At 40.6% G+C, this 26,722-nt stretch overlaps 1 protein-coding gene across 9 annotated transcripts in view; it reads right to left on the reverse strand.

The window, feature by feature from the left end:
• Positions 1-26,722, reverse strand: part of GBF1 (golgi brefeldin A resistant guanine nucleotide exchange factor 1) — a 141,423-nt gene that overhangs the window by 26,851 nt on the left and 87,850 nt on the right. For 8 of the 9 annotated variants that reach the window (XM_007479116.3, XM_056804792.1, XM_056804789.1 and 5 more), the window contains 5 exons: positions 9,246-9,377; positions 5,885-6,003; positions 5,203-5,311; positions 4,550-4,610; positions 2,628-2,682 (listed from right to left, as the gene is read on the reverse strand). In XM_007479116.3, coding sequence (XP_007479178.1) covers positions 2,628-2,682; positions 4,550-4,610; positions 5,203-5,311; positions 5,885-6,003; positions 9,246-9,377 — 476 coding nt within the window. Of the gene's footprint in view, positions 1-1,797; positions 1,897-2,627; positions 2,683-4,549; positions 4,611-5,202; positions 5,312-5,884; positions 6,004-9,245; positions 9,378-26,722 lie in introns of all 9 variants that reach the window. The other variant, XM_056804803.1, reaches the window with a different exon arrangement.

A 26,722-nucleotide genomic window follows, 5' to 3' on the forward strand; every position in this document is an offset into this window, starting at 1 on the left:
ATCTTCCTCTATGGGCATATACAGTTTCTTTTTTTAGGAGGGCTGTGAAGTGGCTGACTTAAAGTTGGCTTAATGTGCTTGATTAAGAAACAACAGATTATCCACTTCCCTACCATTTTGGTGGTCCAAAATGACTTCTCAGTGAATTCCAAAATGAACTTGGGAAACAGCCCCCAGTTCTATGGAGTGCATGACCCCTAATGCCTTCCTGCCTCTCTGAAAGACACCTTTAGGTTTTGAACATTTCTGTAAGGTGAGGAGATTTCCCTCCCAGGAGAACCAGAGGATAATAGAAAAAACTCCTACAGTAAGAAGCATAAGGATCATTAGAAGAAATCAAGATCCTGTTAGCTGTACTGACAAGCTGCCAAGTGTAGTTTGCTTAGGGAGGACTAGTAATCTATTTGCCACTGATCTTTAAAAGGTACTAGAGTCCTGGCCTAATCTTTCTTGGTCTATCTCTTTCCAGTAAACTCCCATCATGCCAGAGGCCCATGTTGACATGTACTCCCACAGTGAGATGTTACACTACCCTGCCTTCTTCTGGGTTCTCTACAATTTCAGGTCTACCTACTTCTACAAGCCCCTCTGATATCTACCTGGGGTGAGTGCTGGGACGTACTTAGGGTTAACAGCTAAGTGGTGAAATAAATGCCTGGTCTAAGGAAAGATTCTAGGAACAAAAACATAATAAGGATAATTCTTGGCAAAAGAAGATATTTCTTCTCACTTGACCTGCTTTGGGGAAGAGAGAGAAATGAAATCCTCTAATAGCAGAAGGAGAAGGTCCTAAGAGATAATGGTAGTGATATTATTCACCTCAGGATTTGAGGGAGCTAAGGAATCTCAAATTACTATACCTGCTTACCTCTGTGTTTCCAGAGGTTAGTGTGATATTTGAGAGAAAAAAATGACAGGGCCCAAGGTTAATAACCATGGCTACATACCAAGTCTGGAAAGTTGAGGGAGATGGCACTCAGGATTGAGCAAGCATACCAGTTGGCAATCAAGAGACAGTATCATGCTGAGAAAATAGGCTTGTGGTTCAGGTCAACCCCACCAAAATTCCACAGTTCTTTACAACCTCAAGTACTTCACCTCAACTGGGTATATTTTTAGTCAAGGAATTGAGACATTATCCCTTTTGCTCAAGGAAACAAGAAAACTAAGACATGACACAATGTTTCTTCAACTTGGATCCTATTCTCCCTTGTTTCCTCATATCTATGCTTTGAAGGAAAGAGTGACTATCCAAAGACATCAGGTATACGAGGCAGTTTAGGGCACTCACTATCCCCTGGCACCACTCTGTTAATTCTCAGTAGCCTACATCCCAGAAAGACTGTTCTTGATGGCACCCCAGATGGCTCAGATGCTAATAACTTGCCAAGTTCCTCCAAACCCATCCTAATTAGAAGGAAGGAATCAAGGAATGTTGCCAAGGATCCCTTTGTCAGCTATGACAGTGAAAGGGAAGGACAGAAAGAAGTGGTTTTTGTTTTGAGGTCTTTCTCATTTCTCTTGTGATATCAGCGCTTGACTCCTTAGAAGATGAGGTATATGACAGGGATAGTTCTCTTTCTCCAGGGTCGTGCATACTTCCACACCCTTCTCTATTAGTTCTCCTCCTGCCCCAGGCAGATTCCCAACATTGCAAAGCAACAATTCCATGCACCTTCCCCAAGCCGTGCTGTGTTACCAGGGAAAGGGAAGTTTTGTTTCACACAAAAGGACTGGGATCTAGGTGGTGCTTGCAAAAAAAGAAGAGGAAGGGAATGGAAAGGGAGAGAGAGAGACCTTGAGGTTCTTAAAGAGCAGTACCCTCTCTAACTGGTTCAGGGCTTTGGGCTGTTCCCCACTACTTAGTTCCAGTTTGTTGAGGAGACATGGAGAAATCTGTGAAAGACAGGCAAATGCACGGTTTTAACAAAGTGAAATCAATCCAGAGACACAGCAACAGGACCCAGGACAGTACTGAGGGCAAGAAGGGGCATGCACCAGAGGGGCACTGAAATCCAAGTCTGACAGGCAGAGTCTCATGAGACTGACAGTTGTCATTATTATTTTTGGTGCCCACTAGAGTTCTGGGAAGTTCCGTTTCTTAGGTCTAAGCAGGAGGAGGTCAGGGGTCTGATGACTTGCCCACCTCTGAGGGGCCAAGCACTTTGGAACTTTCCAGAAGGAAGGACATAAGTCCAGCAACATAGTGGGATCCATCTTTGCCTGACATGAAGTATTCAGCCTTAAGGAGAACCACTGATTTTCATTTCTGCCCCTAGCCATTCTAGGATGGCCTTCAAAACCTTGAAAAGAATCTTGAAGGGAACACCTTCTTAGTTTATGGAAGGACAGTCCCAGGTCTTGCCCTTGCCAGTTCTGGGAATAAAAACTGTTCAGAAAGGAAGAGCAGGGATGGAAAAAGCATCTGGGATAGCAAAATGTTTCTTGTGGTGCTCAGAGCTTGGATGTGTGTATGTGATGGCTATTCTTAGACTCTAAGAAGACCTGCTCAAACAAAAGCATTTCTCTACAGAGTAAAGTTGTTCCAAGAAAATTACCTGGTACCCTGAAGAGGGGAAAGGAAAGCTAAGCAGAGGTAAGGGCATTTGTCAGGTCCCATGCCTTACCTTCTTCATGTTTGTCCCTATGTAGTTCTTCGGTTCTTCTTTAAACTGAGGTAACCTATAAGATAGAAAGCCACAACAAATATAAAGATTAGTAAGAGAAAAGAAAAAGTGCTCTCTGTACCCACTGTTGTACTGAGCCATAGCCTGCCCTGCTCCCCAAAAAAGACTGAGAGGAAGAGGAGGCTGAAGGTTCAAAAGCCTCTGCCCCACTCAACCTAGACACAAATGACCACATGTCCTATCATCATCATCATCATCATCAATAGAGGCAATGTGGTTCAGTGGAAAAAGCACTAGAATGGAAGTTTGAATTAAATTGAATTAAATCTGAGTCTACAGTCATTAATTCATTGTCTATGCTCAAGCAAGTTATTTCCCTTTTCTGGGCTTAAATTTTAAAAGTGTCTTCATCTGTAAAATGACTCACTCTAAGGTCCCCTCCATCATTAATATCATGTTTCTATGGTTGTGACCATTATAATCACCACTCCCCTTTTCTACAATAGCCCAGCTGAGACTTTTTTGGTGACTGGGATGTGCTTGTTACTAGGACTTTCAGAAAGAATGAGTAAAGGCACAGAGTCAAGGAGATTCCATATCTTGGAAGCTCAGAAGACCTTCTCTTCCTTCAACTAATTCATTCAGTCACTCACTCACTCAGTAAGTGTTTATTAAGCGCCTACTATGTACCAGGCACTGTGTTAGGTACTGGGAATACAAAGACAGAAACAAAATGGCCCCTGCCTCACAGAGGGGAAAATAATATGTTCATAATTATACTTGAATACAAAATATTATCCATACAAATTAGGTACAAGGTATTCTCTTGGAGAAAGAAGAGAAGTGTGGTAGCACTAATAACAGAATAAGTTAAGGTCTTATGTATAAAATGGCAACTGAGTGAGGAAATCTAGGGATGCTAAGAGGAGGAGGTGGGTATGGGGAGCAGGCTTTGCAAAGACCCTAGAGGCCAGGGGTGGAATGCTCTATATGGAGATCAATAAACAAGCCTGGTTGGTTGGAATGGACAGTGCTTGTGGAGTCATAATGTGAAACTAGTCTAGAAAAATAGGTTGAGTGAAATTGTGAAAGCCTTAAATACTGAACAGAGGAGTTTGTATTTTCTCCTAGACATAGCGTAAGTTAGGCTAGCCACTAAAGTTTCTTAAGTCATCACAAGAGTGATGCTTTCAAACTTAAAAATCCTTTTGTTTCCTAACCTGATTTATGCTGAGGATAAGAATTTTGGGAGATGAAAGTTATGTATCAAATCTCAATCCCAAAGTCTTGGGAACACAATGGGGAGAGAGAGGGAACTATTCATTTCAGGTAAATGATCCTAGATTAGGAGTCCTTCCTTCAAAGCAGGTCTAGAAATATGCCCAATCATTATCCATTCGGTCAAGAAGGCTAAGAAAGAATATGTTGAACAAAGGAAATATCCTTAGTTCCCCCAAAATTACAAGTACTAAGAAGAGTTTTTGGTAGGAGATTGCTCTGTGCACTTCAGCAGGGATTCCTGGGCCACAATCAGGGACCTGGGGAAGCCTAGAGATGAATGTCTTGTCCTTCTGCCTTAGAAACCAGGTCAAGTCTGGGAGCCTATCTCTTCTCCTGCTCAGTTTCCCTATTGGGCTGCTTTTCCCAGCTGCTACCTTTATAGAAACAGACATTGGCCTGGGAAGCAGAATCATCTCCATCTGTCCAGATCAAATAAAATCCTCCCTTCCCTTATAAGTCAGGCTAGTTCTTTACTCCCTCTTCTCTGTAACCCTAAGTCCAGAAAACTGCCTCCCCTCCATCAATTCAAGTGGCATGTGATATGGCTATAAGGCTAGCTGGGTCCCTTAAGTGGCTGTGGAAAAGCAGGCAGGCTCAGGGGGCCCAGGCAGCCCAGCCGAGGCAAACACGACCAGGTTTACCTTGTGAAGAGCAGCTGCACCATGTCGACGAGAGTGTGCTCTGCGGATTTTCTCAATAACTCTGCACAGACAAAAACAAATAACACAGGTGTCATTACTTGCTGTGCTATTATCAGGAGGCTTCTCTGAGCAGACTCCCCTCCGAACCTTGTTTACCAAGGATTACACCAAACTTATTAAAACCAGCTCCAATGCCGCCTTGAAGCCAGCCAGCATTTAGTCACTAGGTGGCAGCACTGAGTCATGGGATAAAAGGTTGAGGAGATACACATAACCTCTACTCCACCTTGAACCATACTTCTCTATCCCACAGCAGACCTGAGGGGCAAAAGTAGCCTAAGAATCTGTGAGGGTGGCAGAGGCTTGGCAAAAGACAGTGTGGGATCCACCTAGACTCCCTTATCTATTAGAATTTACTACAGAGGCCATTAGCCAAGCCTCAAATGCTTAATATAGATGGCCTCTGGTTGGCCACAAGTACTGAAGGGAAAACAGAAAAGCCTTGAGTCTTTGTTCTCCGTGTGGGTGGACAAGCTGACATATTTGAATACTCTTAAACCATAAAGTACTAAATAGATGTTTGCTATTATTAGTCGTGGTGGAACTGACCAGAGGTCCTAACCAGATACAAGGGCCAGGTGACATATACCTACCACTGAGCCTCATCTCAAAGCAAATCCGAAAGCAAGACTGCATAATTTCACACACAGATTCGTTGGTCAGGTGGGCACCTACTGGGGTTAGCAGCAGAGTCCGAAGAACCTGAAAGAAGCATGGATACTTACAGAAGAGAGTAGTAAGGGATGCTGGGAGAGGCAGGGTCTGTGGTCTGTGGAAGCTGTTCTCACACAACTTGTCTTAGATCACAGGATCCTTAAGAGATCACAGGATCATGACTGGAGAACTGGAAGGGACCTTAGAGTCATCTAGTCCAACTATTTCATTTTATGGATGAGGAAACTAAGGTATAAAGAGGAATGGTTTCATTTTGTTTGAATCCCAAGGCCTGGAGCACAGGAGCAATTTCTGTTTTGTGACCCAAGTCCATAAGAAAGCCCAGTTTCCTTTGTGGTCCTCTCCAGGGTCCAGCATATGGGCAGCATAGATACGGCTGGTCATATCTACAATGTTATCAAGGATTTCTAGCATTTTAAATCAACATTAAAAGTTCTCCTTCAAAAAAGATTTTACCTTGGGTACCTGAGCTATCTGAAAATAAGTGCCCACTAAGCTTATGAGTCAAAACACAGCACTCCCCTACCCACAGCCTGAGTAATTGGATCTAGTAGCACTAGCTTCTGGCCATTAGCCTAATTACTCTCTCTCTCAACTTACCTGAAGGATTTTCATCAGGACAACCTCGTCACTGGCAGGGTCTGTGCCCACAAAACGAGCATGGGTAACGGCATCTGCCATGTTCTCCATTCCTTCTGCTGTGCCCTCATGAGTGGGATCTGCTCCACCAATAATAGAGATTGAATGAAGCAGGGAAGACAAGTATAGACATCTAGGTGAGGGGTTGTGTCCCTTCAGGATTCTAACTTTGTTTTCCTTGTCTGGCTTCCTTTGGGAATTTCTGCCTATGACTGGCTCCATGGATTAGGTGCACTGGATGAATAAACTTTAAAATGTAGAACTATTCGTTTTAGCCAAGAAAGGCTCAGAACTCCTGTTTTGGGTCTCTCTCAGGAAAAGAGAGGAGTAAGGGCTAAGTTAAAGATGCCAAGTCTGTAGCCTTTTCCTTTACATCTTTCAACACAGCTTTTTCTTAGGCTCTTTCTGGAGCTTCAAGCCCAGGCACAGCTGAGCTGGAAGGGTTGGAGGGTGGCCTGGACAGAAACTGCTGCCAGTAATTATATCTGGTGCCACACAGCAGCTCTGAGAATCCTTCTCCTGGCTTTGTTTTCAATCCCCTTTCAATCCCCTTTAGTACAATACTGCACTGAGTGTGACTCTTATTGCCATATTAACTAAATAGGTATTAGAAGGGAATAAAGACAAAACAAAATTAAGATGTAGCTAATAGTGGGGTGGGAAGAAAGTAGGATTCCTTGGCTCTATTCAGAATAAGAGGACAAAGCAATAGCTAAACCAAGACCCAGGACTGCCAGTTCTGAGATGTGACTTTCCTTCAGCTTCTCTTTCATTTACATGCTAAACATAAAGGAAATTGCCACTGTTAAGGTAAAGTGTTGCCTTGGTGCCAGATTCCTTGGTCCTGTCCCTAAGTCTCCTATCATGGCTGCTTAGTCTTGAAAGGAGAAAGGATGGATTGGGAGAGGCAGAAAAATGAAAAGCATTATTGTAGGGCAGTGGGAGTAGTGAGACTGCACATGGTAGAGTGAGCAAAGAGAGGCAGCTAGATGACTCAGTGGATTGAGAGCCAGGCCTGGAGACAGGAAATCCTGGGTTCAAATCTGACCTCAGAAACTTCCTGTATATAGGACCCTAGGCAATTCACTTAGCCCCAATGCCTAGCCCTTATCATTTTTCTACTTTGGAACCAATACTTAGTACCAACTCTCAGATAGAAAGCAAGAGTTTAAAAAAAAAAAGGGAGCAGAAAGCAGGAAAAAAACTCAGTAATTCAGTTCATCATGTTTATAAAGCACCTAGTCTATGGAGCAAAGCCTTGGACTGATAAAAACAGTGCAGGGTGGCCCCAGGGTATAGGGACATTGTAGGAAAAGTTGCTGCTTCACTTTTTTTTTTTTGTTACCTGGACCTAAACGAGTACTGTGGACTATTAGAGAGAAGGGTTTCTAATAGGCATCTGAGGAGATGACCTTTATTAGAGATTTTCTTTCCACTCTGTCCTGGGATCCTTCCCAGCAAACCTCACTGAAGGCTATTTATTCCCTGTTCAACAGCCCTCTCCTTAGGCACAAGGAATGGCCAAATTATAGGCTAGGGAAAGGAGAGCTCTTTCAAGCCAACATGTGGGTTGTTGGAATTATCTTTATAGGCCATCTCAACTCCCTATGCCTTAGCCCTGAATCGATATTGAGCATCCTTTCCCCCAATTCCCTCGGAGCTTACAGCCAGACCTCACTGTCCCTCTGGGATCTTGGTTTTACTTCAGCTCTTTGTGATACTCTAGATGGATGATAATAACAGCTAGTATTTAATTAATACCAGGCACTATGCTAAGCACTTAACAATTATTATCTCATTTGATCCTCACAATCTGGGAGGTAGGTACTATTATTATTCCCATTTTACAGATAAGGAAACTGAGGCAAACAGGTTAAGTGACTTGCCCAAGGTAACACATCCATTAAGTGTCTATATCCTTATTTGAACTCAGGTCTTCCTGACTCCAGACCTGGTGCTACTGGATCCCATCTTCAGATTGTTGTGGGGGGAAAAGGGGGTGATGGACTAATAAGGGATGAACAGGATTGATGTGGGGGGAGAATAAATTTCCTTTTATAGATAATCTTGGCAAAACTCCCCTGATAAAGACTTCTTTAGCTCTGCTTATCAATCTGAAGCATCTGATACCCAAACTGGGTATCAGAATAAAATATTAATTTTCCCAGAAGCCATGTTAAGAGTGAAAGGCTTCAGCAGTACAACAGGAAGTCCACTAAACTGGCATGCAATCATCAGCATAAATCTTGTTCTGAGTAATATGTAGAAACAAACAAAAAGTCGATCCTGTAATTAGGACTGATGGTCACTCAAGAAACTGTTATACTGGGGGTATCTTACAGAATTGCAGACCAAACCAAAGTCCTTTTGGGTTCCCATGTGAGCAGATGGAAAGACCTATTCTGCTATTTGGGGCTTCCCCTGATCTTCCAGGGACCCAAGTCTTTTCTGCATTCTTGCTTAATATTGCCTCTAACTCACAAGGCTAGAATGGCAAAGCAATGAAACTCAGGTCCAATTCCAAGGAAAACTCATTGTTTCATGTCCCTTGCCACACTTGCCCAACTCTTACTAGCAAAATCCTTCTTTTACACAACTAGAAACTACCTCTACAATCCTAGAGGCTCCATTGGGCTCTCTTTCTTGACAAAGGCCTCAGCCAGCTTGCTGATCTAGGAAGCTTGGAGGGTAGAGAGGACACTGAAAGACAGTGAGAGATGGCACAAATAGGCAGTCAAAGGCTATGCCGAAGTATAGCCTGCAGGTGGTGCTGAGGGCAAAGAAGGAGCAGCCTGGACTCAATTTGTTCTGGAAAAGGGATTCAAGTGTGAGGTAAGGGCTGGAGTACAGATACTCATAGCCTAAGAGGCACCCAGGATCCTCCCTCAGGGACCTTGGTGCATATTTTCCTTTTCAGTTGGCCAGATATGAACTGTACCTTTTCCTGTAGTTTGTCAATATGGAAACAAAGGAAGATATCTTTTTCCCCCCCAAGATGCTTAATCCCTATACCTGGTTTAAAGACAGGAGAGAAAGAAGTCCACATCTTGAGGAAAGAGACCTACCAGCAAAGGCTTAGACAAGCTCTACAAACACAAATGCATGAAAGGACCTTGCATTTTAAACTCCTAGTGAGGCAAAGGCTCAAAGATTTGAGTTTTCTGGCCACACCACCTAACCCAATACACTGTAGACAATTAGCACTGAAGAATGACAACTTTGTCTCTTATCAGGAAGAGATGGTGGGGAAGGGGGAGGATGCTTCTCATGACAGTTCCTGAGTCATCAAGTTTGGCTGCCCAAAGAGGATCTAGAATCTTACCTATGAGGGAGTATGACAGAAATTTGTTGACGGAGGTGAGTGCCAGTCCAGTGATGGGACCAGTGGTGTCTTCAGAGCGAATAACTTCCAGGAATGGTCGAAGGAATATATTAGGCTCAATCTCGGAGAGATCTGAAAAGGGAGATGTGAGGCCATGAAGAGACACTGCTTGAAAGACAGTTCTTTTCTCCCCATAAATCAACTCTTGGTATTCTACCAGGCCAAAGTCCACAGTTGCTGAGTCAGTAAAAGATCATATCCCTGGCTTTTCCTGGTGTGCCTCTGGTGACCTTCACCTTCTATTTCTTCCCTCACCTCCATATCCTCAATAGATCTTGGCAATCTAGCCAAAAGGAGCCATCTGCAGCCTAAATAGGAGGCCCTCAGGCTGGGATGCTAACCAATCAGTATCACAATTGTGTCTTCAGCTTTTATAGTCAAAGTGATCTGTCTCTGACCAAAGCATGCCTGCCCTCTGAGACCTACAGCTCCTAATGAGGAAGAAAAGAACAGATAGGAACAGTAGGTTTGCTTGCATTTCCTACTCGTTATTTTAATTTATAATTAGTGAAGGCCCTGACCTGAGAATCAAATAATCAGGGATTCTACAAGTTAGAGAGGGATGATTTTTAGAAATTACTCCAATTCATCACATACCTGAATATGAGTTTCTGCTACAGAAACCAGAATGATCATTCAGTCTTCGCATGAAAATCTCCAGTACTCCACTAAAGGAGTACTCACTGTTTTAGTACTCAATTTCACTTTTAGAAACCTCACTTCTGAAGTTTTTCCTTATGCTGAATCTAAATCTGCTGCTCTGCAGCTTCTACCCACTATTCCCAGTTGTACCTTCTGGGGACAAGAACAAATCTAATCCTTCTTCTATAAAAGAGTTCTTCAAACACCTAAAGACAGTTATCATATTAAGTCCTTCTTTTTCCAGGTAAAATAATATCTCTAATTCTTTCAACTAACTCATATGGCTGGTCTTCAATTTCCTCACTGTCCTGAGTGCCCTCTTCTAAATGTTCTCTCGATTATCAGTGTTCCCTCCAAAAATGTGGCCTCTAAAACTAAACATAATATCCTTGATGAGGACAGAGTAGAGTGGGACTATCACTTCCCTTTTCCTACACATTGTAGCTCTTGTGTTTTTTGTTTGTAAAATGTATTTTTACTGCTATTCCTGTTTTTTTTTCTTTTTTTTTTTAAACCCTTACCTTCTGCTTTGGAGCCAATACTATGTATTGGCTCCAAGGCAGAAGAGTGGTAAGGGCTAGGCAATAGGGGTCAAGTGACTTGCCCAGGGTCACAGAGCTGGGAAGTGTCTGAGGTCAAATTTGAACCTAGGACCTCCCGTCTCTAGGCCTGTCTCTCAATCCACTGAGCTACCCAGCTGCCCCCTATTCCTGGTTTTCTTAAATCACCTACATTTTCTTCTGAATCCCCTCTCTATTTTCCTCCCAGAAAGTCATCCTTTATAACAAATTTTTAAAGGACTGAGTAAAATATTCAGTAATAATGATCAATATATAAAAAAAGAATCTGACACCATAAGCAATGTTCACCATGCTTCTATTAATGTAGCCCAAGATCAATTTTTAACTACCATGTCATACTGTTGAGCTTCTACTCCATTAAAATCCTAGATTTTAAAAGTTTATTTTTTATTTTATTTTAGTTTTTTTTATCACATTCCTTTTCAAAAATATCCTTTGTCCCTATTCAGTAAACAGTCTCATGTAACAAGGACTGAAAAAGAAAACTGAAAAAAATTATTCAAGAAAATTAACACAACTGACACTATATGCAATATTTTATATCCATAGCCCCCCACCTCTATAATAAAAGGAGAGAGGAGGACTTTCTTATTCTTTTACAAAAAGATCAAGTTTGGTAATTATAAGTTCACAGTGTTCAGAAATTTTTTTTCTCTCTAGGAACTGTTTAGCTATCACACCATCCTCAGTCTTTCCCCTCTGGATTTGGCACAATTGATTTTTGAGACCCAAGAGTAGAATTTTACATTTATCCTTATTACTTATTATTTATTTTATTAGATTTGGCTCAAGTTTCCAAGATCTTTTTGGCCAAAGTCATTTGTCCTCCATTATGACGATACTATCCTTCTCAGATTCAAGTCTTCTGAAATTGACAGGAGAAATTATGGGATTATTCTTTCAATGAGCTATTGAGAAAAGAAGACTACAATTTCTATTTAGTTTCTCTCCCACCTGTACAAAAAAACAGACTTCAAGATTAAAGAGAGTTTTTATCACTGATCCAAAAGCCAGGAGCTTTACCTAGCTCAACCCAACAGAGCCTTTCCACATCTATGTGCAAGGTGATAACTCTGAGTTGTTTTGATTTTTCAGACAACTTTCCAAACAAGTTTCAACTCTATCTGAAGACTGAAATGTCTGAAAGGGCAGCTCTAAAACTACTATAGACAAAAGGAAGCCAGGTTTCTTGGCTACTATGGATCCTGTGCAGGGGATAAATTTGTTCATAAACATTTTAAATGGAGACAGGATGGAAAGGTGAGGAAAAACCTAGAAAACGTTGGGGTAAAAATGCTACTTATCCTGCCTTTTTTTTTTTTAAGGAAAACTCAAATCAGAAAAAGAAACAACATTGCCAACATTTTTAAGTTTATATCTCTGTAGAAAATTCTCTCCACATTTAGATCTATCCTGAGACACTAATGCCTATATCGCTACCTAGAGTGTTCCCCTCCCTTGGAAGGTATAAAAGTGCACTATCAAAGTGGAATGAACAGCTCCAGGTAGACCTACTTTTCTTAAGAAGTACCAAATTTAAGTGGGCACTAAGAGGCCTTGAGGAGAATAAGCAAGACACTCAACATGAAGCCTAGACAAAGACCAAGGAAAAACCCAAGGAGGTTGGAGAAGTACCTGAGTGAGTATACAATATGTGCTTCCAGCTTCATTCATCTGGAATTTGTGGGCTTACACCCAGGTAGCTCCTAAATAAAGCCCTAACGAATTATCTGTCAAATGAAGGGGCTGGCTTAGATTACTTGTTTTCCAGCTCTAATTGTCTATGACTGGAATGACTTAGGTAAGTTTAGAGCTAGCAATAAGGAATCTGCTCCTTGAAAGCAAATAAGTAAAAACCCCAAGAGAGCTGGCTCCTTTAAAAAAGACAGTTAAGATATATCCACTGTCAATTTTCCATCTCAGAATCCAATGATGGGTAGATTTGAGAAGCTGTTCTCTGATCTAACTTTTAGTAAAGGTTCTCTGTTACAACAAACACATGAGTTAAAAAAAAACAACAAACAAAAAACAAGTGCCTCGTAAATGCTACAAAAGGAATTAGAGACATGGTCCCTTTCCTTGAAGGGAAAGGATTATTTAGTAGACCTGTGATGATAGGGGCTCCCTTAGGATATATAGGGGAGGTGAAATGAAGGAGAGGGGAAGCCTCCTTAAAAAGTATGACTAGAGAGTTTTGAAGTTAAACCTATATTCCTTGTTGGAGTTTGGGTCCAGGGTATGTGAGAAGGGCTATCTCAAACAATTAGCATATGATTCACTACTAATCATCCACCTCAAAAGTATTTTATTAGAGCATGTTAGAGCTAAATGAGGTCTTAAAGAGATGCTTCTCATATTACAGAGTAAAATGAGGCCCAGAATGGCTATGTGTCCAAGGTCACAAAGGGAGTTCGTGTCGGAGCTAGGATTAGAATTCAAGGTCTACTGACATCCAGTCCAATATTTTTTACCAGATACCACCCCCATTTCTTCTTCTTTTTTTTTTTTAATCACATCCATTTCTGAGGGTTAGAATGAATCTCAAAGAATGAAAAGTTAATTCTGGGACCACTGGTTATTCAACCAACAAAGGAAAAGATGTCAGGGAACAGGCCCTTTGCAAACTATTTCTTACATCTGGCCCAGCTTTGGGTAATTTCCTTGATCTCCAAAGTGAGTAGAACATGAATAGCATGATGAAAGGATTTTCTTTTTAAAAAAATGTTTAAAGAATATCTTACTATGTCTTTTCATAAAAGATGCCCTACAAGGGCAGGATGAATAGGATTTGGGTTCAAATCCCCAGATTTGCCTGCCTAAAGTTCAGTTACAATGGTGAGGAAAAGGAAGAAGATAAGGCACTGCCTGGGTAGGCAAGAAGTACAGTGGTGCACCTCCCCTCTCTCCTTCTCCCCATTAGACCAGGCAGAGGCATTTCACAACTGAGAAGATATCTGATACCCTCAATTAGTCAGCCAAATCTGTTCTGGAGAACTATCAACCTCAAGGCACAAACAGTCCAGTAAACAGAGTATAAGTTAGTACAGGGTTGCTTTGAAGGCGACTGGTTCATATTGTTGAGGTGGGAAAAGGGGGGGAAAAAAGAGTAAAGAAGAAGAAATTTAAATTACTGCAAGAATAGGAATACATAGAATCTCTTTACAACTGTTTCTAGGGCCCAGCTTGTTCCCAGTCAGTCAATGGGACAAGAATGGAGAAATCCACAACCCAACTCAACCCTAAGTAAAAAGGTGGCACTGTACTTTAGAATTGTTTTCACTCCCTTAGCACTTCCCCCCACCCTTAACTCCTACTAAGGATGGTGAAAGGTATTAAACTTTCCCCATTTAACTTGTAAAGATAATGAAGTAGAGAAATTCCAAATTAGGCAGATGTTACTTCGAGTCACAAATAACACGAGTCCTCAGATAGTGTAGTCATGTCCAAAAAGGGGAGCTAGATACCTCAGTGAGGTATCTAGAGCATTGGGCCTGGAGCCAGGAAGACCTGAGCTCCAAACTGATCTCAGACACTTACTGTGTGACCCCTGTTAAGGTCTCTTAACTTTGTTTTCCTCAGTTTCCCCATCTATAAAATGAGCTAAAGAAGGAAACAGCAAACCACTCCAGTGTCTTTGCCAAGAAGACTCCAAATAGGGTAGTGAAGAATTAGACATGATTGAAAACAGCTAATAAACACAATGTCCAAATGGGAATCCTTGGATTACTTGATTATATTCTTTCCTTCAACAGTCTTTAGGCTTCATTGTTCTAGGTAAATAGATGTTTCCTTGCCTATTGAGTAGTTCCCACCTTTCCAGGGGGATAGTGTCCTTCCCTGCCTGTGGCAGCCTCTTCTCTCTTGACCAACACCCAGCTGGCACATTCCTGAGCCAAAATGCTCACATAAGCTACTTTCCCTGGTAGTGAAAGCTCTTCACTCCTGAGTGACTCTTATCAGAGGCGGTTAGGCGTTCTCAATTGGATTACATAGACTAGGAAAAAGGCGTGTGACATGTTATTTCAACACCATTTTGCTCTAGTAATGCCTATCTCATTCCTTTCACACACCAAGAAACCATGTGCCCTTTCACTTACCCTCATTCCCTCATTGTCTCAGGAAAGGATCACCAGCTCTTTTTAGTCTACTAAGATTCTTCATTCTGAAAATCCAGGCTCAGGTTTGCTGGGGGAAATCTAGGTGTCTATCACTGGCTAACTTTATAAAAATAGTAATAGGATATTATGACACAATTTATATATGTTTTTCTGTGTACAAACTCTTTCACAAATTCTTTTAACGGATGTTTATATATAGTCACCTTGTATGGTTAAGAAGGCAGGTATTCTGCAAAGAAGGAAATTGAGGTCCAAAGAGGGTGACTTGACCAATGTCTCACAGCTAGTAAGTGGCCTCTGATTTACAATCCCATGTCCAAGGAATCATTCAGTCACCCAGTAAGCATTTATTAATAATTTATTTATAATTATTTCCAACTACATGGGAATCAAAAGGTGCCTTCTTAGCATCTTCTTCCACAAAGTTCTAGAGGTATGCCCAAGACTTAGCAATTAAGCAGCATCATACAAAATAAACTGTTCATCTTTTAGCTTTTTTTTTTTTGCCTAAATACACTTCAGATACTTTCCATTTTATATTAAAGTAGAAATCCTACTTCCTGAGTTATTGAATACTTTATGCCTTGCCCATGAGGAGGTTCACTGTCAGAAAAAAGAACAATCATTCCCTCCTATCAGATTTATGCACTGTATACAGGAATCCCTTATCCCATGCCTATCACAATCATTTCTTTCATATCTGTGCCAGGGAAAAAGGCAAGGTCAAAGGGATGAATAAAATGAAGTCTGGGGAAAGCCCGAAGACTGGCTAGCTCCAGCTAGGGTCATCTGGGGACATCTGCTACACCTGCTATCAATCAGCACTGTTTCATAGCTTCCAAATCTTCCAGACCTGAGAGTGAACAAGGACATTAAATCCAAATAAGGGATTTGAGATGTGGCTGCTCCCAGTGAGATTCATTCAGTCACCCTCACCCCAGAAGACAGCCTTTCTGAGGCATTACCATGCTTCAGTGACATGCACTGGACAGGAGTGAAGAGACCCAGGGTATTTTTTGGTCTCTGCCACTAATTTGCTATAAAATTTTCTATAAGTCTATTCATCTCATTATAAATGAGAATCAATGAATTGGATGAACCTAGAGGTTTGCTTCTGCTTTGAGATTGAGTTAGCCTTCTACTTGGAAATGAACCTACTTGAACACATACAACTACAAAAGTTAACTTGAAGGGAAACCTAGGGGAAGGCCAGTCTTGCATATTTGCCCAAGTCTCTAAAAATAACCCTACTGTTTTCAGCTGTCATTCAGCAGTTTCCCCCAGCAACTACTTTATTGGCTACAAATCTAAAGAGGTCCTAGAACTCTAGACTTATTAGAGTCAAGGTTTGGGAATGGATCAAACAAAGCCCACAGTACCGAGGTCTATTTGGGAAAAGTGTTCAAAGCTAACTGCTACTCACTTATGCTAATAAAAATAATCTAATTAAAACAACAAAGCTTTTCAAAATTCTTTGGGGACTTTCATTTTATATCCTTCTCTCCCTCTAAAGAAACAAAAAAGCCTACTTTTCATAAAATGAAACACCAAACCTTACCTACTACCTATATGTCCAAGTATGAGATACTCCTGACCTGAAAATGCTTTGCATTTGCCTGAAACCTGAGAACACTAGGAATTAAGAATGACAAACCTCAAATTTTCCTTTAAACTCTTACTGACAAGTAATTATGAAGGGGTCATGCCCAGAAGGGCCCAACTCAGAGTAGAGGTGACATGAGAGTCCAACTGCCTAAATAGCTGATGTAAAAAAGGCTCAAAGGTCAACCAGAGAATTTAGGCAACTAGGTACACTCTGGACTAAAATAGCTCTTCTTCAGAGATGTATACTCTAACCAATGTGGAGAGACACTTCTAAGAGAAAAGTAGGAAAGGAGTCTTTCTGCCTGGCTCAGGGTATTGGACAGTAGAGTAAGGGACGTACCTTAAGACTGGAAAAGGCAGGTTTTGTCCCAATTTTCAAAATAGAGATGAAAACAGAGTTTGCAAAGTATAGACCTCTAAGTTTGGCCTTAATAAGGTCAATAACAGAGTTTTGCCAAAAATTGAAGAGGTAGTTAGTGAATATCTAGTAAATATAGCAAAGATCACCAAAAGCCAGCATAGCTTCAGCTGACAGATCATGCCAGATTAAGCTGATTTCCTTTTCGGACAGGCTACTACACTGGAAGATCATGGGAATTTTACAGATATAACTAATCTATATTTTAGTAAAGACTTTGATAAAAATAACTCATCCTGCTTTGTGGAAAAGATGGACAGATGTGTACTAGAGAGAAGTAAAACTAGATAGATTCACAACTGCATATGTAGCCTAACTCCTTAGATATGCTGATGACACAAAGTAGAGAGAGGCAAGTAATAGAATGGATGAGGTTCAAGATCTAGAATGACTTCAACAAACCATAACCTTGTGCTGAATCTCATAAAAGTAGACTTTAACAGGGATAAATGAAATATTAAGTCTTACATTTGGTTTCAAGAAATCAACTTCAAAAGTACTAGTGGCAATGGGTGGAAGTGTCAAAGATTAGTTATTCATAAAACCTAACAATCTCAGGTACCCAAAAGTGAAATGGGCTGTTGCAGAAGGTAGTAGGTACTTCTTCCTTAAAGGTCTTAAAGGAAAGGTTGGCTGACTACTTGGGTATGTTGTAGAGGGGAACATTTTTTCAGGTATCAGTTGGTTTAGATGGATTAAAAGAGACTCTTTTAGCTTCGGATTTTTGTGATCTCATGTATGGATCAGGCATCAAACATCTTTTGGTTAATCTCCTGAAATCCTCATTTTTCTGTCACAGGTCAAACTAAACAATAGAAAGACAGCATATGCATAAGTGATAGGTTGCTAAATCTGATTTTCCCCAATTTGAAAGATGCACCTTGTTGGAAGAAGGAGCTTCCCATTTGGGGTGTTCCTGCTTTCTATTACAGCTAGGTGGCATAGTGGATAGGGTTCAGGACTTGGACTCAAGAGACCAAAGTTCAGATTCTGCCTCAGACACTAGCTATGTGATCCTGAGCAAATCACTTAACCTTGCTCAGCCTTAGTTTCTTCATCTGTAAAAAGGGGATAACAATAGTACCCTATGTTGCAGGCTTATTGTATGGATCAGATTAGATACACATAAACTTTAAAGTGCTGTTCAAATGATAGATATTGTTGTTACTATAAGTTATTACTATAATAGACCCCAAAAAACCCTCAAACCCTATTAGCCTCCCCATCTTCCGCTAGGAAGAGTTATATATAAATGGCACTCACTCTGACTTGCCTCAGTAGTCAATTCCAGAGTCCTATAGTTTTCCAGTATTCAGATGTCAAATTAAATTATTAAGCCCAACTTACCTAGGGCAAAATCAACCTAGGACATTGCCCTAGGCCCTAAACCCTGAGACCAACCCAGCCTTGGTCTCATCTCCTTCCACTGAACACTGATAGTTACTGATTTCAGTGCTACCACAAATTAGAGTCAGTTTTGGATCTGTTCATGTTCCCTCCTAATCCAAGGTTGGGGAGAGAAGCCTCTTTAACAAGGTCTGCTGGGCTAAATGAAGCCCATAGGGATTGATTTAGAAAATAACATGGAGGACTGAGTACTGACTGATCCATCTGTCTTACTGACAACCCAAGTTTGATGCATGTCAACTCTAAGCACTAGTTCTCTCCCTTCTAAAGGAAATTGGCACATATCAAAAGGAGAGCAATTAGACTATAACTTGCTGCCAAAGCTGAGGCAGCTGTGGTCCTCCCTGCACTGCAGCATTTTCTACATGTGCTGAACAAAACTAGGTCCAAAATGAAGCAGGCAACCTTCGAAAAGCCTAGGAGAAACGAACACTTCTGTTTAAGTAAAACCATTCTCTTCAGCTAATTTATGTGGATGCTCTACTAGCTTTGTCACTGAAAATTCCTTATATAGTCCCACTTTTAGTGTGACTGGAAAAGAGAGGAATTACAGTTCTATTATAAATTACTTCTCTATCTGTTTCCCTCTTTGATTTCTCCATCCCCCTCCCCCCCAGGAGTCCAAAAGAACAAGGAAATGAAATAAAATGAAAAAGTAACAAATAGAACAAGATTCTAACCTTGCACTGAGAAGGTCTGCAAATTACATAAGACACTCATTACGAAAAACTCTGACAAATTTTATTTTCAAATTTATAAAGAGCTAAACCAATTGTACAAAAAATCAAGCCATTCTCCAATAGATAAATGGGCAAGGGACATGAACAGGCAGTTCTCAGCCAAAGAAATCAAAACTATTAATAAGCACATGAAAAAGTGTTCTACATCTCTTATAATCAGAGATGCAAATCAAAACAACTCTGAGGTATCACCTCACACCTAGCAGATTGGCTAACATGACAGCTATGGAAAGTAATGAATGCTGGAGGGGATGTGGCAAAGTGGGGACATTAATGCATTGCTGGTGGAGTTCTGAATTGATCCAACCATTCTGGAGGGCAATTTGGAACTATGCCCAAAGGGCGATAAAAGACTGTCTGCCCTTTGATCCAGCCATAGCACTGCTGGGTTTGTACCCCAAAGAGATAATAAGGAAAAAGACTTGTACAAAAATATTCATAGCTGCCCCCTCTTTGTGGTGGCAAAAAATTGTAAAATGAGGGGATGCCCTTCAATTGGGGAATGGATGAACAAATTATGTTATCTATCAGTGATGGAATACTATTGTGCTAAAAGGAATAATAAAGTGGAGGAATTCCACAGGAACTGGAACAACCTCTAGGAATTGATGCAGAGTGAGAGGAGCAGAACCAGGAAAACATTGTACACAGAGACTGATACGCTGTGGTACAATCAAATGTAATGGACTTCTCCATTAGTGGCAATGAAGTGATCCTGAACAACTTGGAGGAAAGAACACTATCCACAGGAAACACTGTGGGAGTAAAAACACCGAAGAAAAACAACTGCATGAATACATGGGTCGAAGGGATATGGTTGGGGATGTAGACTCTGAATGAATATCCTAATGTAAACAACAACATGGAAATAGGTTCTGATCAAGGACACAAGTAATACCCAATGAAATTACACATAGGCTGCCAGGAAGGGTGGGTGGAGGGGAGAGAGAGATACTCTATAATCACTAAACCGTTACTAAAAAAAGATGCTTTCTGAAACAAAGGATGAAGAGAAGAATAATGTTCTAAATTGACTAAATAAACTAATTTAAATGGGAAAAAAAATTACATAAGACCCTAAAAGGGTCAATTCAATACCAAACAAACAAACAAACAAACAACCAAAAAAAAAACACTCAGGAATGCCAAGGGGAGTTCTTGGGACCAGAGTATTTGAAGATGAGCCTGATATGTGGTGACCACCAAATTTCCCCTCCTTTATCTATCTATAGTGCCCTTTGTTTGGCATCCTGTCAACTCGTTTTTATCCAAGAGGTAAAAACAGTCCAGATCAGGAAAAAAGGATGGTAAGGGAAAAAAGATTGCTAGAGATATTAGATTCAAAGAGTTCCAATTTTTACACATCCATTCACTAACAGAATCAGTGTTTTCATATATTAACTGGAAGGGAAGGGCAAATAAAACTCTCCAATATTGTTGCTAGCCAATAGAACACAAGATCCTTGAGGGATGGATTCTTTCCTTTTTTGTCCTAAGACCAGGCACAGTGCTTTTTGCACATAGAAGATGCTTAATACTTTTAAAAAACTGAATTGTCTAGGGAAACCAAGGCACCAAACGTTAGCTGAGAAAGCATGGATACTCTATAATCACTAAACCGTTACTAAAAAAAGATGCTTTCTGAAACAAAGGATGAAGAGAAGAATATTTCTAGGAACGCAACAGTACTCTAGTATACAAAAAACATTCCATGCTTGTTTTGGAAGATGTGCAGAATCACAGTGCAAAGGTTGGTTCTCTAGAGAATTTTTAAAATAGCTGATTCTAATGGTGCTAGACCTTACTAACTCAGGAACAACTTCTCAAGCCCTAGTCCAACCAGCACCTGTTTTCCTATATTGTCACTCTCCCTTTTCTTCCACTCTCCTGCATACTTTACACAGAAGCCACATTATTCTAGTAACTGCATTCCAGCCCAGGGTGCAAGGTTAATGCTTTTCACAGCTTACATGCCTCCTTGTGATGGATGGCCACCTTATAATGAAATACTTTATGCTCAATCAACTTATAAATAATGGGTATTTCATCACAGAACACTAAAATATATTCCAAATTCAAAAGACAGAGAAGAATAGTGAACAATAGCTATGATCATTCTTGGAAAAGGGAAGAGCATCAGAGGAAGTGAACTCTCAAACCCAAACAATTAATTAATATCTGAGAAGTCAATGAATTCCACAGCCCCACTCTTATACAATGACTGAATCCACCTGAAGTTGTCTGAAACCAGAACTAGAATTTCCAAGGAAAGTGTTTGAAGATACATCCAGATTGTGTTTAAGCATCCATTAGTGAATGACTATGAAACTGGCCCCATTCTGAGATACCTACACCTCTCACCTCTTAACTGAAACTGCATGATCCAAAAGTTATTGTTTCCTCCCAAATTCTCTACATTTCCATATACAAAGAACAGAAAAGGGCTGGATGTGAAATTATAAATCTCTATTATACATATACATTAATATATTTAAAGTATTTACAAAATTTACAATGGTACTACCACAATAATTTTGTTTTTCATATTTCTTAATGAGAGTAGGGGGCAGCTGTGTGGCTCAGTGGACTGAGAGCCAGGCCCAGAGATGGGAGGTCCTGGGTTCAAACCTGGCCTCATACATTTCCTACTTGTGTGACCCTGGGCAAATCACTTAACTCCCATTGCCTATCCCTTACTGCTCAAAGGAAGGGAGGAAGGGAGGAAGGGAGGGAAGAAGGGAAGAAGGAAAGGAGGAAGGGAGGGAGGAAGGAAGGAAGGGAGGGAGGGAGAAAGGGAGGGAGCAATGAAGGAAGGAAGGGAGGAAGGAGATGCGGCACATTCTATCAGATATGAGCAATGTGTTCACTTTGCAATTGCTGCCATGACTCGTTTCAATTTCAAGCTCATTACTTCTAAAGTCACTAAGATGCTAACTCAAAGTCTTGACTGATATCACCATCCTCAGACTCCTCTTCCTTCTGACTGGAGGGCTAAGTACCAAACCCCTCCCAATACCTTCCTTTATAGTGGGCAGAAACTGAATTCAGCTTACTCCACTTTGCATCTGTAGCCTTAACATGATTTCAACTTCTTGGAGCTAGGTATCCCTGGTGTCCTATTCTGCCCCTAGTTTTCCTACCTCTTTACTTGTCTTCCTCCTTTAGATTGTAAGTTCCTTGATTTCAGGTACAGACTTTCTTTTTTATTAACTATATGCTCAGCACTTAGCACAATACCTGGCATAGAAAATGCTTAATAAATATTGATTGGATTATTCAATGATTTTGCTAAACTTTAAGTTTTATAAGAAAAGGCTCAACGGATAAGGGAGGTGGGAGAGGTATATTGAGAAATCAGTTAAGGATAAAATTCACCTACAAAACTTAAAATCTAACACAATTTATGATTTTTTAAAACTGTTATCAAAACTGACCTGCTTGTCTTTGTCCTTCAGAAGTTCTTCTTGTAATTTTAAAATGTGTTTATTCTTTTTTTTTTCTTTCTATCACTATATCTCTACCTTCCTCACAACTCTCCCTCCAAAACCAGTGATCTCTTAATTGCCAAAGGTGATGATGGCATTTTCACAGTCCTAATCCTTTTCAACCTCACTGCAGTATGACATTCTTGGCCATTCTCTCATTTAGGATATTTTCAGCTCTTTGGCTTTTCCTAACATTGCTCACTCTATGTTTTCCTACCTGACAGGTCTTCTTTCTTGGATCATCAATATAACACCCTTAGCTTGAGTAGACCTCACAGTTTTCTTCTGAACCCTCTCTTCTGTCTTCACAGCACTCTATCTTGGTAACTGCATTAATTCCCATGGTTTTCATTATTGTGTTTTGGAGAGGACTCTCAGATCTATATATCTCATTTTAGTTGCTCTCCTGAGCTGGTCCAGTCTTTCATCACCAAAAACCTATTGGTCATTTTTTAAAATTGAAAATATTTTTCCATGGTTAAATGATTCTTTCCCTCCCTCCAGCCCCCATAGCAAACAAGCAATTTCACTGGGTTTTACATTTGTCATTGATCAAGACCTATTTCCCTATAATTAATATTTGCATTAGGGTGATCCCTAGAGTCTACATCTCCAATCATATCCCCATTGACCCATGTGATCAAGCAGTTGTTTTTCTTCTGTGTTTCTATTCCCATAGTTCTTTCTCTGGATGTTCTTTCTCATAAATCCCTCAGAATTGTCCTGGATTATTGCATTGCTGCTAGTAGAGAAGTACATTAAATTCAATTGTGCCACAGTGTATCTGTCTCTGTGTACAAGGTTCTCCTGGTCCTGCTTCCTTCACTCTGCATCAATTTCTGGAAGTTGTTCCAGTTTATTATTCCTTTCAGCACAGCTACAGGCCATGTTGAAAGAGATGATGTATAGGTATCCCCATCTCCTAAAGAGAACTCATCTTCTACCAAACCAACATTACTTCCAAAATTTTCCTTCAGTCACCGTTAAAGGCAAGACTATCTTTTCTATCACCCAGGTTTGTAACTTGTGTCATCCTTGACTCCTCACTCTTTTTCACTCCATTAAGCTAATCGGTTATCAAATCTTGTTCCTACCTTCATGATCATTCATGATCATTCATCCCCTTCTCCCTATTCACAAAATTACCACCCTAGTTCAGGTTTTCATCACCTCTAGACTAGACTATTCTAGTGGCTTCCTAATTCATCTTCCTGCCTCATATTTCTCCTCACTCTAATCTAGCCTCCATTCAGCTGCCAAAGTGAATTTTCTAAAGTACAAGTCTGACCATATCAAGCCTTAACTCAATAAACTCCAGAGGCTGCCTATTACTTCTAGGATCAAAAGAAACTTGTCTACTTGGTATTTAAAGACTTTCACAATCTACATTTCTGGCTTTGTTTTACATTGCTGCCCTTTGCACACTCTATGGTCTGACCAAATTGGCCTTTTTATTGTTCTTAAAACAACAACAACAACAACAACAATAGCCCTTATTTGCTGTTTTAATATCAATTCTAAGACAGAAGAGTGGCAAGGTTAGGCAATGGGGTTAAGTGATTTGTCTAGGGTCACCCAGCTAGGAAGTATCTTTATTGTTCTTAAAACCCAACACTCTTTCTCTTATCTCCATGCTGTTACACTGTTTGTCTCTGCTTATCTTTGTTTCATAGACTCCCCAGTTTCCTTAAAAATTCAGTTTAAGAGCCACCTTTACATGAAGGCTTTTTTGATCCCCCAGCTGCTAGCGCCTCCTCCATTACTTTATCTTTAATTTGTATAATTTCCTGCATAACTATATTGTATTGCTAATGTAATCTTTAAAAAATGGACTGTTCACTTTTGTCTTTGTGTCCCTAGATCTTAGCATAGTGTCTAGGACATAGTAGATCCGTAATGAATTCTTATTTATTGATTGATCTCTTGTTCTCTTGGACTTTAGCAATATATGCAGAAGCTGGCCTGATATATACAATAAAGCTGTTTCTCTTCCATTCCATTTTCCTGAATATATTGCCCAATTAAGTCAGCAACAATCTGGAACTTCAACAGTAACTTCTGAGCAACAAAGTTTTCCTGAGAGCCCTCTTCTGAAAGTAAAGTTGGGGCTTCTATAACATTCAATTCAATGTCCACAAGTCAAGAGAGTGATCTATGCCACTGACAGAGAGCTCCATTTGGCTTTAGAGAACTAAATTTAGTCTTGATTAAAACTCTAAAAACCAGAAGACTGACTCCCTAAACTGGCAGAGATCCAGATAATGTAAACAGGAAGAAGCAGGGGTCAATTTATCCTCATATCATTCACCACATAGGATCCCAAATCCTAACAGACCAAAGCCACTAAACCACTCAAATTACTGAAGAAAGTGGGACAACTGGATGCCATTGCCCTCAACTTCAAGAGTTAAAGTAAGGTGAAGGCAGGGAGGAGAAGCTGTTAGTTTATCTTGCCTAATTACACCTAATTCAAGAGGCTTAAGAGCTACCAAAACTACACCCTAACAAATAATCCATTTCTTTGCTCCAAAGACAACATTACCCTATGTACATATTATAATGAACCAAGGACTCTTTGTCTAGAAAATGTCCCTAATCCACCATCCATTAAACTAACCCCAAATCCTGCTGGCCAAGACTCTCAGAGTGTTGGCACAAAGAAAGGAGGCTGGAGTAGGATTTCTACCACCTGTTCCAGCTTTTCAAGTGTGTAATATAGGCCACCATGATCTGACAGCAGAGAACTTGGTGATGGGGATTTCCTTCTTTGCCAAAGTCTCAGACTAAAGAACCTAGGCCCAGAGGATCAAAATGGAGTGGGCTAAGGAAGAAGGCTTCATAACCCCATCAATGAGAGCCAACATGGCCTGCATTCCATGGAAGCTTAATTTCCCAATTCATTCTATTGGCAGGCAAGGCTGGCAGCCCATTCCTTTCCCAGGGCTGTGAAAGTATCAAGCCAAACTACTTATTATCTTGGGCTGGCTTTCACCCAAGGGCAATTCCCAAGGAGGGAGGGTCCTTTCTTAGCACATTGAAGTATTATAATGGGGGAAGGCATTTGTAATTCCCCAAAGGAAAGCTAGTAGGTGGTAGTGTTTTGCTCCCCACCAAAAACACCTGCAAATTGCAATTCGTAGGCCACACAAAAGGGAAAAGAAAAACGGTTTTTAAAACCCTCTACTTAAAAAAGATGGGGAATGAGGGGCTATGGTGGGCTGTTCAATATCAGCTCTTCTCACAGGTACTAGGAAGTTTGAATACAGAGCAAGTACACTCACCAGAAACCCCACCCACCTCAAAAGTGGCATGTGGGCAGTGATGGTGTCAAGTGAGCACAAGGGGCTGAAGGATAAGTATTAAATCCAGAGCATCAGCTTAAGAGAACCATTTACAACTGACTTAGGGCTGTGTCCCCAAGAGCTCAACTAGTTCCCTGAGGCACATGCAGGCAAATAAATCTCCCCTGCCTACTACACTCCTGGAAATTAATAAAGAACCCACAAATAGTCTATTCATATTAGCACTAAATCCTATACTACCTCCTCCCACATATACAGGGGAGTAAGTTTTGGATGAAGACAATCTCAGCAAATTTGAGAAGTGAACATATCATCCAGAGAAGCTTAAGAGGAAAAATATTAACAGTCTATATAGCAGAATAGAAGTGAAACCAAGCTCCCAAAGTGGGATGAGAGAAACTTCAAAACCATCTCACAACTCATTTTGGACTGCCCTGGCAGTTATGGGAAAGGGAAAGCATATGAAAGAAAGGGTTAAACACACTTTCAGGAGAAGAATCCTTGAAAAATTATAACATATGCTGTAGCTCTGACTAAATTTCACACCCATTCTGTTAAGCAACATCCCCAGTGTATGTGAAAAGATTCCCCACCACCCCTTCCCACATCCTTTATGTATTCCCTTCACCTGTTACTTTCCTTCAGACCCAGACTTCTAGGCTCTAGGGAGGGGGAGAAGGAAAGGATGCAGACAATACTTCTTTGCTTGCACACTTGAAGTCAGAGACTAGCAAAAGCTGGTATGGTCATGAACACTTATAGTGAGATGGAAAGAAAGGATCAACTTTCCTCTCTCCCTTCAGGTCTAATGGAATAAGGTACTGCTTTAGAAAACTTATGCTAAGAGAAGTTATTTGGACTCCCAGCATGGGACAGAAATGATAAGGCTATGATCCCTGGGTACAGGAAGAACCTAAATCACAATACTAGAGCCAACCACATATTCTTAAAATCCTTGGCTTCCTGCAAAGCTCAAGTCAAAGGCCACCATCTACATGAGGTCTTTGCCTCAGTTGCTAGTGTCCCCCCTCCAAATTGCTTTGCAAATATTTTGCATACACTTGTATGGCTACATGTAGTTTCCTCAAAGGAAATGTAAGCTTGTTGAGGGAAGGGTTT

The sequence above is a fragment of the Monodelphis domestica genome, chromosome 1, assembly GCF_027887165.1.
Source record: "Monodelphis domestica isolate mMonDom1 chromosome 1, mMonDom1.pri, whole genome shotgun sequence".
NCBI classification, from domain to species: domain Eukaryota; kingdom Metazoa; phylum Chordata; class Mammalia; order Didelphimorphia; family Didelphidae; genus Monodelphis; species Monodelphis domestica.